The sequence below is a fragment of the Ovis aries genome, chromosome 1, assembly GCF_016772045.2.
Source record: "Ovis aries strain OAR_USU_Benz2616 breed Rambouillet chromosome 1, ARS-UI_Ramb_v3.0, whole genome shotgun sequence".
In the NCBI taxonomy this organism is placed as follows: domain Eukaryota; kingdom Metazoa; phylum Chordata; class Mammalia; order Artiodactyla; family Bovidae; genus Ovis; species Ovis aries.
The window spans coordinates 3,359,696-3,374,597 of record NC_056054.1 but is presented as its reverse complement, the minus strand read 5'-3'; the positions used below and the strand labels follow the sequence as shown (position 1 = coordinate 3,374,597).

At 51.7% G+C, this 14,902-nt stretch overlaps 1 protein-coding gene across 2 annotated transcripts in view; it reads left to right on the top strand.

The window, feature by feature from the left end:
* The first annotated feature begins 8,277 nt into the window (after positions 1-8,277).
* RAMP1 (receptor activity modifying protein 1) overlaps positions 8,278-14,902 on the top strand; it is a 41,780-nt gene continuing 35,155 nt past the window's right edge. For both annotated transcript variants that reach the window (XM_027967173.2, XM_042244426.1), the window contains exon 1: positions 8,278-8,380. In XM_027967173.2, coding sequence (XP_027822974.1) covers positions 8,329-8,380 — 52 coding nt within the window. In that variant the 5' untranslated portion in view covers positions 8,278-8,328. The remainder of the gene's footprint in view (positions 8,381-14,902) is intronic.

The following is a 14,902-nucleotide window of genomic DNA, read 5'->3' as shown; positions in this document are numbered from 1 at the left end:
ATTTCCCTGTGCTTCACTATCTCCTGGAGTTTGCTCAAACTCGTGTCCATTGAGTCAGGGATGCATCAAACCATCTCATCCTCTGTCATCACTTTAGCCTCCTGCCCTCAGCTTTCCCTCCATCAGGGTCTTTTCCAACGAGTTGGCTCTTCACATCAGGTGGCCGAAGGATTGGAGCTTCATCTTCAGCATCAGTCCTTCCAGTGAATATTCAGGATTGATTTCCTTTAGGGATAGACTGGTTTGATCTCCTTGCAGTCCAAGGGGCTCTTAGTGGTCTTCTCCAACACCACAGTTCAAAACAGTGTTCAGCCTTCTTTATGGTTCAACTCTCACATCCATACATGACTACTGGAAAAACCATAGCTTTGACTAGCTACCCGTGCGTGGGCGCAGGAGGGCCTAGAGGAGCTACTCCACGTTCAAGGTCAGGAGGGGCATTGGTGTGGAGATACCCCTTGTTCAAGGTAAGGAGCAGCGGCTGCACTTTGCTGGAGCAGCCGTGAAGAGATACCCCACGTCCGAGGTAAGAGAAACCCAAGTAAGACGCTAGGTATTGCAAGAGGGCATCAGAGGGCAGACACACTGAAACCATAATCACAGAAAACTAGTCAATCTAATCACACTAGGACCACAGCCTTGTCTAACTCAATGAAATTAAGCCATGCCCTGTGGGGCCACCCAAGACGGGTAGGTCATGGTGGGGAGGTCTGATAGAACGTGGTCCACTGGAGAAGGGAATGGCAAACCACTTCAGTATTCTTGCCTTGAGAAAGAACCCCATGAACAGTATGAAAAGGCAAAATGATAGGATACTGAAAGAGGAACTCCCCAGGTCAGTAGGTGCCCAATATACTACGGGAGATCAGTGGAGAAATAACTCCAGAAAGAATGAAGGGATGGAGCCAAAGCAAAAACAATACCCAGCTGTGGATGTGACCAGTGACGGAAGCAAGGTCCGATGCTGTAAAGAGCAATATTGCATAGAAACCTGGAATGTCAGGTCCATGAATCAAGGCAGATTAGAAGTGGTCAAACAGGAGATGGCAAGGAATCAGTGAACTAAAATGGTCTGGAATGGGTGAATTTAACTCAGATGACCATTATATCTACTATTGTGCGCAGGAATCCCTTAAAAGAAATGGAATAGCCATCATGGTCAACAAAAGCGTCCGAAATGCAGTACTTGGATGCAGTCTCAAAAACCACAGAATGATTTCTGTTCGTTTCCAAGGCAAACCAATATCACAGTAATCCAAGTCTATGCCCAACCAGTAACACTGAAGAAGCTGAAGTTGAATGGTTCTATGAAGACCTCCAAGAGCTTTTAGAACTAACAACCAAAAAAGATGTCCTTTTCATTATAGGGGACTGGAATGCAAAAGTAGGAAGTCAAGAAACACCTGGAGTAACAGGCAAATTTGGCCTTGGAATACAGAATGAAGCAGGGCAAAGGCTAATAGAGTTTTGCCAAGAGAATGCACTGGTCATAGCAAACACCCTCTTCCAACAACACAAGAGAAGACTCTACACATGGACACCACCAGATGGTCAACACCAAAATCAGATTGATAATATTCTTTGCAGCCAAAAATGGAGAAGCTCTATACAGCCAGCAAAGACAAGACTGGGAGCTGACTGTGGCTCAGATCATGAGCTCCTTATTGGCAAATTCAGACTTAAATTGAAGAAAGTAGGGAAAACCATTAGACCATTCAGGTATGACCTAAATCAAATGCCTTATGCTTATACAGTGGAAGTGAGAAGTAGATTTAAAGAACTAGATCTAATAGAGTGCCTGATGAACTATGGACTGAGGTTTGTGACATTGTACAGGAGACAGGGATCAAGACCATCCCCATGGAAAAGAAATGCAAAAAGGCAAAATGGCTCTCTGGGGAGGCCTTACAAATAGCTGTGAAAAGAAGAGAAGCGAAAAGCAAAGGAGAAAAGGAAAGATATAAGCATCTGAATGCAGAGTTCCAAAGAATAGCAAGAAGAGATAAGAAAGCCTTCCTCAGCAATCAATGCAAAGAAATAGAGGAAAAGAACAGAATGGGAAAGACTAGAGATCTCTTCAAGAAAATTAGAGAAACCAAGGGAACATCTCATGCAAAGATGGGCTCAGTAAAGGACAGAAATGGTATGGACCTAACAGAAGCAGAAGATATTAAGAAAAGGTGGCAAGAATACACAGAAGGACTGTACAAAAAAGATCTTCACGACCCAGATAATCATGATGGTGTGATCATGCACCTAGAGCCAGACATCCTGGAATGTGAAGTCAAGTGGGCCTTAGAAAGCATCACTACTAATAAAGCTAGTGGAGGTGATGGAATTCCAGTTGAACTATTTCAAATCCTGAAAGATGATGCTGTGAAAGTGCTGCACTCAATATGCCAGCAAATTTGCAAAACTCAGCAGTGGCCACAGGACTGGAAAAGGTCAGTTTTCATTCCAATCCCAAAGAAAGGCAATGCCAAAGAATGTTCATACTACCACACAATTATACTCTTCTCACACGCTAGTAAAGTGATGCTCAAAATTCTCCAAGCCAGGCTTTAGCAATACGTGAGCCGTGAACTTCCAGATGTTCAAGCTGGTTTTAGAAAAGGCAGAGGAACCAGAGATCAAATGGCCAACATCCACTGGATCATGGAAAAAGCAAGAGAGTTCCAGAAAAACATCTATTTCTGCTTTATTGACTATGCCAAAGCCTTTGACTGTGGATCACAATAAACTGTGGAACATTCTGAAAGAGATGGGAAAACCAGACCACCTGACCTGCCTCTTGAGAAACCTATATGCAGGTCAGGAGGCAACAGTTAGAACTGGACATGGAACAACAGACTAGTTCCAAATAGGAAAAGGAGTACATCAAGGCTGTATATTGCCACCCTGCTTATTTAACTTCTATGCAGAGTACATCATGAGAAACGCTGGGCTGGATGAAGCACAAGCTGGAATCAAGATTGCTGGGAGAAATATCAATAACCTCAGATATGCAGATGACACCAGCCTTCTGGCAGAAAGTGAAGAACTCAAAAGCCTCTTGATGAAAGTGAAAGAGGAGAGTGAAAAAGTTGGCTTAGAGCTCAACATTCAGAAAACTAAGATCATGGCATCTGGTCCCATCACTTCATGGGAAATAGATGGGGAAACAGTGGAAACAGTGTCAGACTTTATTTTGGGGGGCTCCAAAATCACTGCAGATGGTGATTGCAGCCATGAAATTAAAAGACGCTTACTCCTTGGAAGGAAAGTTATGACCAACCTAGATAGCATATTGAAAAGCAGAGACATTACTTTGCCAACTAAGGTCCGTCTAGTCAAGGCTATGGTTTTCCAGTGGTCATGTATGGATGTGAGAGTTGGACTGTGAAGAAAGCTGAGGGCTGAAGAATTGATGCTTTTGCACTGTGGTGTTGGAGAAGACTCTTGAGTCCCTTGGACTGCAAGGAGATCAGCCCTGCGTGTTCTTTGAAGGAATGATGCTAAAGCTGAAGCTCCAGTACTTTGGCCACCTCATGCGAAGAGTTGACTCATTGGAAAAGACTCTGATGCTGGGAGGGATTGGGGGCAGGAGGAGAAGGGGACGACAGAGGATGAGATGGCTAGATTGCATCACTGATTCAATGGACGTGAGTTTGAGTGAACTCCGGGAGTTGGTGATGGACAGGGAGGCCTGGTGTGCTGCGATTCGTGGGGTCACAAAGAGTTGGACACGACTGAGTGAGTGAACTGAACTGAACTAGATCTTAAGGTGGCTCAGATGGTAAAGAATCTGCCTGCCATGTGGGAGACCTGGGTTTGTTCCCTGGGTCCAGAGGATCCCCTGGAGAAGGGAATGGCTACATACTCCCAATATTCTTCCTGGAGAATTCCATGGATAGAGGAGCCTGGCGTGCTATAGTCCATGTGGTCGCAAAGAATTGAACACGACTGACTAACGCTAACACTTTAGATCTTAATATCATAATACTTAGGGTTGATAGTAATAGTCCTGTGACACATCAGAGAATGTTGTTAATATGTATATTATGGGCATTGATTGTTTAAAATGGCTTTGCTTTTCCTGCCAGGATGCTGAGAGCCAAACTCCTGCATCACTTGTGACAATGGACTGTCTAAGAAGGCAGGCTCTGAAGCCAGATTTCCTTGATTCAGATTGCTGGCCGAGCTTGTCAGCTGTGTTTAACCTTGGACAAGTTAGGTAATAGCCTTGTGCCTCAGTTGTCTGGTGTGTCAAGTGAAGATGGAGGCAGCTGCCCTCACAGGGATGGAGTAGAGCGTTTGCCTCAGTACTTGTCACAGTAGATGAGCCTTTCACACTTTGCCGCTGCTGGAAGGGCCTCTGCAAGCAGTGTGCAGTGGTGCGTCTTTCTGTGCAGCGACTACCTGGACTCTTGTGCTGTCCTGCTGCTTTGCTTTCATTCTTTCTTTTCTTCTTTTTCTCTTCTATAAATGCTTATACCCTGCCTCAAAGTTTCTTAGAATGAAGCAGGCCATAAGTTAGTATGTTACTCAGGGGACAGTTGATTGCAAATGATAGAAATGCAACTCAAACTAGCCAAAGCACACAAAAAAGTAAAATTTAACTCGCAATTGACACCTCTAGAAAATAATTCAGATATAACTGGACCAAGAGCCTTCTGCTTTCTTCCCGTTTTCTCTTTCATCTTTTCTCTCATCCCTCCCTTCTTCCCCATTCCCTCCACCTCCACACACACACACTCCTGAGTAAGCAGGAATGGTTACAGTGCTCACTGAAAACTTCTGGGAAATAGGCACACAGCAGTGTTCAGGTTTGAATGCCATAACTCAGTGGAGCTGAGTGCTCCCAAAATGCCGCTGGTTATGTTTCATGTTTATCTGACAGTTGTGCTGTGTGAGCAAACCACAGAGAGGAGCTGTTACTGCTTACAAGTGCATCTTTGGAACCACTCATTCCTTACTGATAACAACTGAAGCATCGCCTCTGAACTGCTACCCTGGGAGTGGGGACTCCAGCAAACCTTCCCCCTTGTGTCAGCAGATGGCTGAAGAGCTGTCTGCAGAGCGCGGGGTGCCCTTCCCTCCCGTGCTCACTAGCGCTGCCCCGTCCCTGTCTGCAGAGTGCGGGGTGCCCTTTCCTCCCGTGCTCACTAGCGCTGCCCCGTCCCTGTCTGGGTCGCATCATTACGGTGAGAACTCTGCCGCTGCCCTCATCTCTGCTCTTCTGCACATAGCATTGTTTTCCTGCAATCACTTAAAGAGGTTTTCTCTTTATTACTGGTTGTAAGCAGTTTCATCGTGGTGTGCCTTGATGTATTTTTCTTCATTCTTGTTCTTGGGCTTTGTTGATATTCTTGAATTTATAGATTTATCAAAATTTTTACACAGTACTTCACATATTTCTGTCTGAATGAACTCCAGCTGCACATATATAAAGCCACTTGAAGTTGTCTCATGGTTCTTTGCTCTTTTGTTCTCTTAAGTCTTTGTTCTGAGATGTAGTCATTACTTAAGAGTTTTTTAGATCTAGTCAGTTCTTGCTTTGAAGCTTTGTCAGGTTGGCCCCAGGGCAGCCTTTCTAGTTATCTTTTTTCTGACTCCAAAGGCAGTAATTCTCACTACTCTTCTGCTTATCTCAAGGTTTTTCACTATGGTTGGTGGAGCTGGAGCTTTTCCAGGCCCCGTGTGAGCTCTGAGAGATTGTTCCAACTTGCTCCTGGCCAGGGCTTTGTTTTCCTGCCTCAGAACGTCCTTACATGCACACTCTGATCAGCTGCAGCTCTCCCTGTGCAGCTCTCTCCTCTCCGGTACTCGGGTACACTGCTAGCTCCAGCTGCCTTGGCGCCCCAGCCTCCCAACCCTGGGAGCCCCCAGACCGCGGCTGGGAACTGCGGGCAGTGAGCGGCCATACGGCTCACCTCACTTGTTTCCCTGCTCTCAGGGCTTCTGTCTGGGTCCAGGGTGACAACTGTTCCTTGATCTGTTTTGTCCAGCGTTTTAGTTTAAGCGAGGAAGGTGAATCCAGTCCCTGTTACTTCATCATGGATGGAAGCTGAAGTCTTCTTTTAACTTTGAATTTTCAGTCATGATGACCTGTCTAGATTGTGTCTTTAGCCCTGCTGTGCGTGCTGTAAAGCGTTTGGCCACCTTCTCAACTCTTCCATTGCCTGACCTAACATTCATGTAGATGGAGGTGCCCAGGGGGAGGACTGTCCATGCTACCAGCAAGAAATACGGCTGGGGCAAAATTGGCAACTCTTACGATATCATAGGTATAAAGACATTAGAGTTTGTCCCACTTCCATACCTCTGCCAAAGGGAAAACCCATAGTAATTACTGGGGCATCTCTTACCCAGACCCAATGTGCAGATAAGAAAACCATTAGGGGAGAAAGTGCCATGGTGGGTACACCCCCAACTATGGCATTCCCAAGAGAATTGTGAGCTTCCTAAGTCCACAGATTTGAGAAGTACACTCTGTCTTGTTAGGTACATATATCTGTCAGTGTGGGGAGTGTGAGAAAATGGAGAGGAGAAATGGCAAGAGGGCTTCCCACCCAGACCCTGCCAACCCCAACAGTGAAAGGAGAGGGGTCCCAGGTGCCTTGGGTAATGAAGAAAGAACCCAACCATAAGCAGATGCAGAGAGGCCCACAAGCCATGGGGGGAAAGGGTGAGTGGAGGGCGAGTCTGAGAGCAGAGATCCTGCACTTCATGGAGAGGGGCTGGGACCTCACTTCCTCCCACCACAGTTGGTTGCCCCTCCTCACTCTGGCCTGCAGCCTCCTCATACACTCACCCGCCCAGCCCTCAAGTCTTCTCACACTGCTGCTGAGCCAGCCGCATCAGGCCCAGGCCTGTGGTTCCTGTTACTGAGATTTTTGCAGGCGCCTCACTGGATTCACCAACTGAAGGGCAGAACAACCTGCCTTGTTTACCCAGCATCTGTCTCTTAAATGAATAAAGAGAGGGAGGCCAGGCCACACGCTGGGCGGTATCTTCCCTATGTTTGGGCAAGAGTGGCTTCTCAGCTCGAGCAAGCGTGTGCTCCCTCACCATGGGCACAGGCCCCTCCGGCTCCAGGATATAGGCACGCAGGTCCTCAGTGCCTCCTGCCCGCCTGGCTGTTAGCTGCTGCCTGTTCGCAGAGCTGTCGGCAGGGGGTGTGTTGAGTCAGTCTACACAGACTGACCACGGAATTCTGCACTAGGCACTCTGCTAGGCGTCAGCAGCTGCGGTCACAAAGGTGTGATTCCTGCTCCTCCCAAGGGCAGTGGTTGATTCCTTAGCGTGAGCATAAATGTACTCAGTTGCTGAGAGTTCTCAGAATAGGCTGTTGTTACAAGCAGGAGCCTCTGCAGAGTGAAGCACAGCCACCAGCAGAGCTGAGAGAGCCCAGGTCAGCTTAGCTAGGCCGGACTGATGCTCCCCAGGTCAGACCGAAGCATGCAGGTTACCTGCACTTCCCCAGATTCCCAGGGCTCTCATGTGTCCCCCCCACCTCCAGGGAGCCCTTCTCTTTCCACAAGTTCAGAATCAGAAAGAGGCCATCCCAGCCTCCTCTGTCTTTCGCCCCAAATGTCAGGCAAGAAGTCCACAAGGACCACCCTTCTGTACCCCCAGGAGCCCTCTTCCCTCTAGCCCAGGACCTACACATACCTTCCAGGCACCTCCTCCCCTGCACCCACACCTCCCCATTCCCGTCATTCCAGCCCCTCGCTGGACCTGTGGGTCCTTTTTTTGGTTACTCTGAATGTCTCCAAGTGCCAGGGCTGGTTTTGTCCTCTCAGGAACCCCAGTGCCTGCACCTTGGGTGAGGCGCACCGGCCAGGATGGACTTGGTCTTCTGCAAAGTAGACCCCCGAGGCAGAGCAGTTGTGACCCATAGAGCGAAAGAGAGGGTGCCCGGGTTGGCATCGAGAGGCCCTGTTTAGAAGAGCCGTCCCCAGTTAAACAAGTGGCAAACACTTCAGGTTCATCCGTGCCTCGGTCGAGGTCGTCGCCAGAGTGTGCTGTCCCCCAGGCAGGGTCCTGGATTCCCTGCGCGGCTCCCCCTTACCCCTGCACTCGCCTCCCTGGTGCAGTGTCTGCCCCCGCACCCCGGCCGGCAGGTGCTGGCCAGCCCGGCTCGCCTGCTGCGGGCCCTCCCTGCGGGGTCCCGGCGCGGCCCCCATCCCCGCGCGGGCCACCCCTCCACCCGCCGCGGGCCGCAGTAGGCCGGGCCCCGCGGCCGCCGCCTCCCGCCCGCTCCGCTGCCGCCCCCGCCCGCGGTGCGGCGGGCTCAGTCCTCGGCGGGGCGCGCGGCTGGCGGCTGGACTCGGCTCGGCTGCGACCATGGCCCTGGGCCTGCGCGGCCTCCGGTGCCGCGGCCTCTGGCTGCTCCTGGGTGAGTAGGCGGGGGTCCCGGCTCCGGCTCAGGACGCGGCCGTGGGCCGGGGTGGGGCGCCTCCCTCCGGGGAAGGGGCGGCTTCGGAGGCGTCGCGGGGGAGCGGGGCGCGGGCACTCAGGTTCCGAAGGAAACCGTGACCGCCCTCGTGGCACCTTGGCCCCCGGCTCCGGGCTGCGGGCGGTTTCGGGTTCCAGAATCAGAACCACGGACCATTTACCTAGAAAACTGGCTAAAACTGAAAATCTGACACATTCACAGCCAACAGTTGCTGATCTGTAGATAAGCCTCCTTTGCAGAAATGAGGCCAGCCATTCTCTTCCGGGCATTTCCACAGGGGTGTGTGTGTGTGTTGACTTGCCACTCCGTGTGTTGACTTGCCATTCTGTGTGTATGTGTTGACTTGCCGTGTGTGTGTGTGTGTGTTGACTTGCCACTGTGTAGGTGTGTGTTGAGTTGCCAATCTGTGGGGGGGGTGGTGTGCGTTGACTCGCCAGTCTGTGTGTGTGTGTGAGTTGACTTACCACTCTGTGTGGGTGTGTGTTGACTTGCCAATCTGTGTGTGTGTGTGCGTTGACTCGCCAGTCTGTGTGTGTGTGTGTTGACTTGCCACTCTGTGCATGTGTGTGTGTTGACTTGCCAATCTGTGTGTGTGTGTGTGTGTGTGTGTGAGCGTTGACTTGCCACTCTGTGCGTGTGTGCATGTTGACTTGCCAATCTGTGTGTATGTGTGTGTGTGTGTTCACATTGACTTGCCACTCTGTGTGTGTCTGTGTGCGTTGACATGCCAATCTGTGTGTGTGTTGACTTGCCACTCTGTGTGTGCGTGTTGACTTGCCAGTGTGTGTGTGTGTGTATGTGTATGTGTGTTGACTTGCCACTCTGTGTGTGTGTGCATTGACTTGCCAGTGTGTGTGTGTGTGTGGCTAGTAGCAGTCCAGAGAGGGACTCTTGGGGAGGTGGCAGAACACACCTGGCTCTTGTTCTGAGACGGTGGTGGCAGGAACCTGCAGCTCACTCTGCAAAATTTAGCAGAAATTGTCATCTTCAGTTCCCTCTTCCCACTGTTTTCATAAAATGCTAAGCAGCCTTCCTGAACTGCCTCAGCTACTGGATTCATTTCATGTATTTAGTTACCATTTAATAAAAACCAAATCAGTCATGTAAGGTGGAAGAATCCGGTGGCCCAGGGAGGCCCCCGTGGTTCTTCCTGGTAGCTGTGTCCTGGCCGCTGAGCAGTGACGCTGCCGTTGGGGAAGGGGACCCCACACTGCCATGTAGCTGCTCGCGAGGCAGCCAGGGGCCACAGGGCTTGTCTGGGAGGCAGGAGGCTGCCACTCCAGGCTTCCAGTTCCCACACCTCGCCAAGGAATGTTGGAGCTGCCCAAAAGCCTTAGCATCTACTTCAACAGAATGTACTCTGAAAGCTGATCCTGCCACTTAGCATTTTTGCTGGTTATATGAAAAGCAGAATCTTATATTATTCTCTTCTTTTGCATTAGGATCTGTGGGTTTGACCTGGAACGTACTGTTTTAGATTCTTAAGAAATGAGTATTTCTCTTTCAGCAAGGTAGAGAGCTGGGCTGAGTCCTTTTTTAAGCATAAATAAATAAATTCTCTTTCCTACCATCCAGAAGCTGCACCCTCTAAAGCTTATGTAAATAAAACACTTTATCATGATCTCATATTAAAGACCTTCCTTGTTTACCAAGAAAATAATACATGTTCTCGGAAGGTCAAAGTCCTGGAACCCTAACATTCTGAGAGGTCTGGCTAATGTTATATCATGGAAGAAGAAACACAGCTTTATGAGGTTATCGGCTAATTAGTGTCATTGGAGCCCAGCGGTAATCAGAAGAATTAGGAGAGCACACGTTTTTCCTCCCAAGGGGTAGTGTGAGCTAGGGCCTCCTGGTGATGAAGATTTTGCTACCCAGAATAGCAAGGTGGGATTTCTTATTTTTCATCAGTCAGAAAAGAGGGACATTTCCAGAGGAGCCGGAGTCCGTGTATGATGACTTCGTTGTAAGCACCTGTTACTATGCGCCCACCTTCACTCGACAGCGCTGGCCGACGCTGGCCTGTATGAACTCTCATCTGTCCTGGGAAACACGCACCTCCCTGGCGTGCTGGGGGAGGGGGTACTTCTTGCAAGGCTGCTATGTCCCGGGTCAGGAAGACCCCCTGGAGAAGCGAATGGCTATCTCCTCCACTATCCTTTTCTGGAGAATCCCATGGACAGAGGAGCCTGGCAGGCTACAGTCCACAGGGTCGTAAAGAGTCAGACACTGGATAACTAACACTGTGTTTATTGAAATATGCGACTTTATATAAATACAAGGGTAGCTGTTTGGAACCAACCAGGACATCACAGGAAATGCAGTGCACATGACTGCTTCAGATTGTCATGCTGCTTTAAGTCCGGAGGCGGCTCTAATCCTGGAGTCCACATCTGAAAGGTTCTTTTTTTTGTTCATCGATTCAGTGTGTCTGTTCACCCTGTGTGTGCAGTGGCAGGGAGACGTTTCTGGGCATCCGTCTTCCTTCTACAGCTCCGTGCCTGGCAGTGTGCACATCGTCAGTACCAGGCCAGGGCTGTTGAGAGACGTTTATGCCCACATCAGAAGCGGCAGTAACCACATGTCAAGGAAGGATTTTAGGTGAAATCCTTACTTGGGGCAAATAGCTACTTGGGGAAAGTCAGTTCCTCCTGCTTTCCCCCCAGGATGAAGCAATCCCATAGCTTCTCCTTGGTTAGAAACGGCGCCTGGCAGAGTGTGCGATGGCAGCGCCCGTGTGACCTGAATTCCAGTGAAGACGCTGAGCTGTCAGCAGGGCAGCCCCTTGGGCTTGGCGGCCTTCAGGCCCAGAGCCCGTCTTTCCCGAGGGCTGCCTGGCACGAAGGGCTCCCCGCTCCGAGGGCCCTGGCCCAGGCCCGCCTGCCTGCCAGGACAGTCTCGGGGAGAGACCCGGGACCCAGGCCCAACTCTCCGTTTTGTCCTCTCGGCTGGACGTGGGGGCCGTGCAGCAGGGTCCCATCCCGGGAGTGGGCAGTGGGAGGAGGCTGGGGGGACAGGGCAGAGCCCCAGCAGCGTCCTGGGGAGCAGGCAGCAGGACACCTTTCCAAGACAGACAGACAGACCTGAGTGAGCCCCGAGAGGTGAACGTTTCCAGTCCGTTACCCCGTCACATTTGAGTCAGATGTGTGCCCAGCAGGGTGGTGGGCCTAGTGGGTGGCAGACGCATGGTAGGCTCTGAGAAGGGCACACACCGGTGGGTGGGGGCGCTGCGAGATCCCTGCCGGAGAACCTCTCGTTCTGCCGGGGACTCAGGGGAAATCCAAGAAGGAGACGGGGAGCCTAGGGAGGGGCTGTGTGCCCGCCGGCCCTGTGCCCCCCCACCCACCTGCCCCTGCTCTTCAGCATTCTCCTGGCATGTGGAGACCACAGGACGCTGCAGGGACTCTGCCCTGTCCCCCTAGCCTCCTCCCACTGCCCCCATGGAGCGCCCACAGGGATGTCCTGGGCACCAGCCTTCCCCCGCTCCAGGATGGATGACCTTAGGGCTGGTAACTTTTCTAGAGAATGCATCTGTTCTTGGCCAGGAGGGTTATGTCAACACAGCAGCTGGAAGAGGCTCCCAGGCTAAACAAGAGCTTATTCTTGGTAACATAATGACAGTATTGTTGTCCATGGAAAAAAAAACAAAAAAAATTTCCCTAAGATTGTTTTATGTTAGTATTTTCTTTGACATTGAAAGACATCAGTTCAGTGATGATTCAAAACGCAGATTCTGAGCAGTTTCACTGAAGCAGGGTCCGTGGCCAAGTCTCGGCAGGGGAGCAGGGGACCCGGGCATCTCAGCACAGCCAGGCCGCTCTCATTTCCTGCTCATTAGACCTCCCGGTGTCTCTGTCATGACTGTCCTGATCCCACCCCCCTCCCTCCCGGGTGGAGTTCTCCGGTGAATTCTGTGGGACCAGGGACCAGAGGCCGCCCCTGGCACCCACCTGGGCAGCACCCACCTGTGTGTGGTTCCAGGGTTCTGTACCCCCACACCCGAGAGGCTCACCAGCAAGGGTTCTCCTGAGCCAGACCTCACCTGGGAGGATCAAAGACAGCAGTTTACCCGGCAAATGACCGGATGATAATGCCTGCCTCACTCTCACACGCTCCAGCCCACTGTCGACTGGAACGAAAGCAGTCCATGAATCAGATAGCAGACTTGAGAGCTGGACCATAAAGAAGCCTGAGTGGTGAAGAATTGATACTTTTGAACTGTGGTGTTGGAGAAGACTCTTGAGAGTCCCACGGGCTGCAAGGAGATCCAACCAGTCCATCCCAAAGGAGATCAGTCCTGGGTGTTCACTGGAGGGACTGATGCTGAAGCTGAAGCTTCAATCCTTTGGCCACCTGATTCGAAGAGCTGACTCATTGGAAAAGACCCTGATGCTGGGAAAGATCGAAAGCAGGAGGAGAAGGGGATGACAGAGGATGAGATGGTTGGATGGTATCACCGACTAGATGAACATGAGTTTGAGTAAGCTCCAAGAGATGGTGAAGGACAGGGAAGCCTGGTGTGCTACAGTCCATGGGGTCACAAAGAGTTGGACATGAATGAGGGACTGAACAACAGCAATAGCAAGCCTCGTGTTTTGGGGAAGAGGCCTGAAAGGCAAAGGTGAAGTGAGGTGACGGAGGTTGGCCCCTCTGCGTGAGGCTTTATGGTCTCGGGCAGATTCCAGGGTCTGTTTGTGCGGAAAGATGTTGCGGCCCAGGTAGATGTGCAGATAAGGGATGCACTCCCTCCCGCCGGTGACTCCCCCCAGCTCCCAACACTAGGGCCACATGGTGCCAGGCCTGCCAGGGGCTTTCGAGAAGCCAGAACAGACCTGGAGCGTTAAGAGAGCCGTCCCTGGATGGGAGTGAGGAGTCTCCCAGATGATCTGCTGAGGTGGGGCGCTGAGTATGCAGCACACACAGGCTCTGAGGTCCCCTCCCCTTCCGTGGTTGGCTGTCGAAGGGTTCCTGGTAGCAGTTAGAAGATGGTGCGATGCACAGTCGGAGAGGGCTCTGTGCTGGGCAGGGCGGAGGAGGTGATTGTTCACTGGGCCTTGAGGATTGGGTAGGAGTTCTCACTTGTCACACAGAGTTTTTTTTTTTTTTTTTCATTTTGTCTTTTGGGTTCTTGTTTTCTTTTCCCAGAGTAAATGGAGAAAGGCTGAAGGTAACATGGTCAAACCAAGTGCTCTTTACGTCATCCTCTGGGGCATTTAGTGACTGGCCAAGCAGGTAGCTTCCTGGGCATTTGGCTCCCAAGTGGCTGTAACCAGGGGAGTCCCAGGGGTGGGTGGTTCCCAGTGTGCTGGCCCCAAGTGGGGGAGCAGAAGGTGATTCGGCAGAAGCACCCAGAGCAAGGCTTTTCCTGCGGCTGTTAGGAAAAGTTCCGGGTAGAGTAGAGGTGGCACTTTAGAAACCCCATTCCTTAACCTGCAGAAAATAGGGAAGAGCAGAGGCGGCGTGAAGATCAGCTGAGATCACAGCTCTCGGATCACCGCTCTCAACAGTCTCCCGGATTTACTGATTTTAATTGAGCAGTGACTTCCCTCGTGGCTCAGCCAGTTAAGGAGTCTGCCTGCAATCCAGGAGACCCGGGTTCGATCCCTGGGTCGGGAAGACCCCCTGGAGAAGGGAATGGCTACCCACTCCAGTACTCTTGCCTGGGGAATTCCATGGACAGAGAAGCCTGACAGGGGGTTCATGGGGTTGCAAAGAGTCGGACACAACTGAGCAATTCAATTGAGTAATTGGCATAGAATAAACAATGCATTTCAAGTGTGTGACTTAGAAGGTCCTGGGATGTGTATGCACCCTCATGGACTCAAGACTGTGAGCATGTGTACCCACAACCTTCAAAGCGTGCCGCTGTTGCCTCCCCTTCCTGCCCCCTCCCACCACCCCTGCAGGGCTCACACGCTGTGAATCACTAAGGGCCGCTCACACCACAGACCCTCAGGGAGGGCTGAGTGCAGCTGGTCCTGTGGACACAAGTTCTGGAAACCAGCCCTGTTGGCCCACTTGGTGCAGGAGGGTCTCATTTCACAGAGAAAGAAACTGGCCCAGAAGTGACGGGGCCCGGGGGCCCAGCCTGGTTGGTGGGGGCGGTGGGCTGGGGCCCAGAGGCCCAGAGGCTCCGCCAGAGGATGCTCTGAGCCCAGCTCCCTGGCCAGCCACTCTAACAAGGGAGGGGCCCTTCCCACGGCTCACCCCCCACCTGTGACCCCAGCCCTGGGAGAGCCGTCTCTGCAATCGCAGCGTGAGCTGAGCGGCAGCAAGACGGGCTGGTTCTGCAGGCGTGCAGCAGCAGGCCAAGGGCACAGGTGAGAATAGATACCTGGTGGGTCCTCCCCTGGGCCCTCATCGCTCATTAGAAAGCCCAAAGGCCTCCAAGCCCCAAGGGCCCCCGTGGAGCGCTGGCCACCCTGTCTTTCTGGCCCCAGGCCCGTTGCCATAGCGATCTCA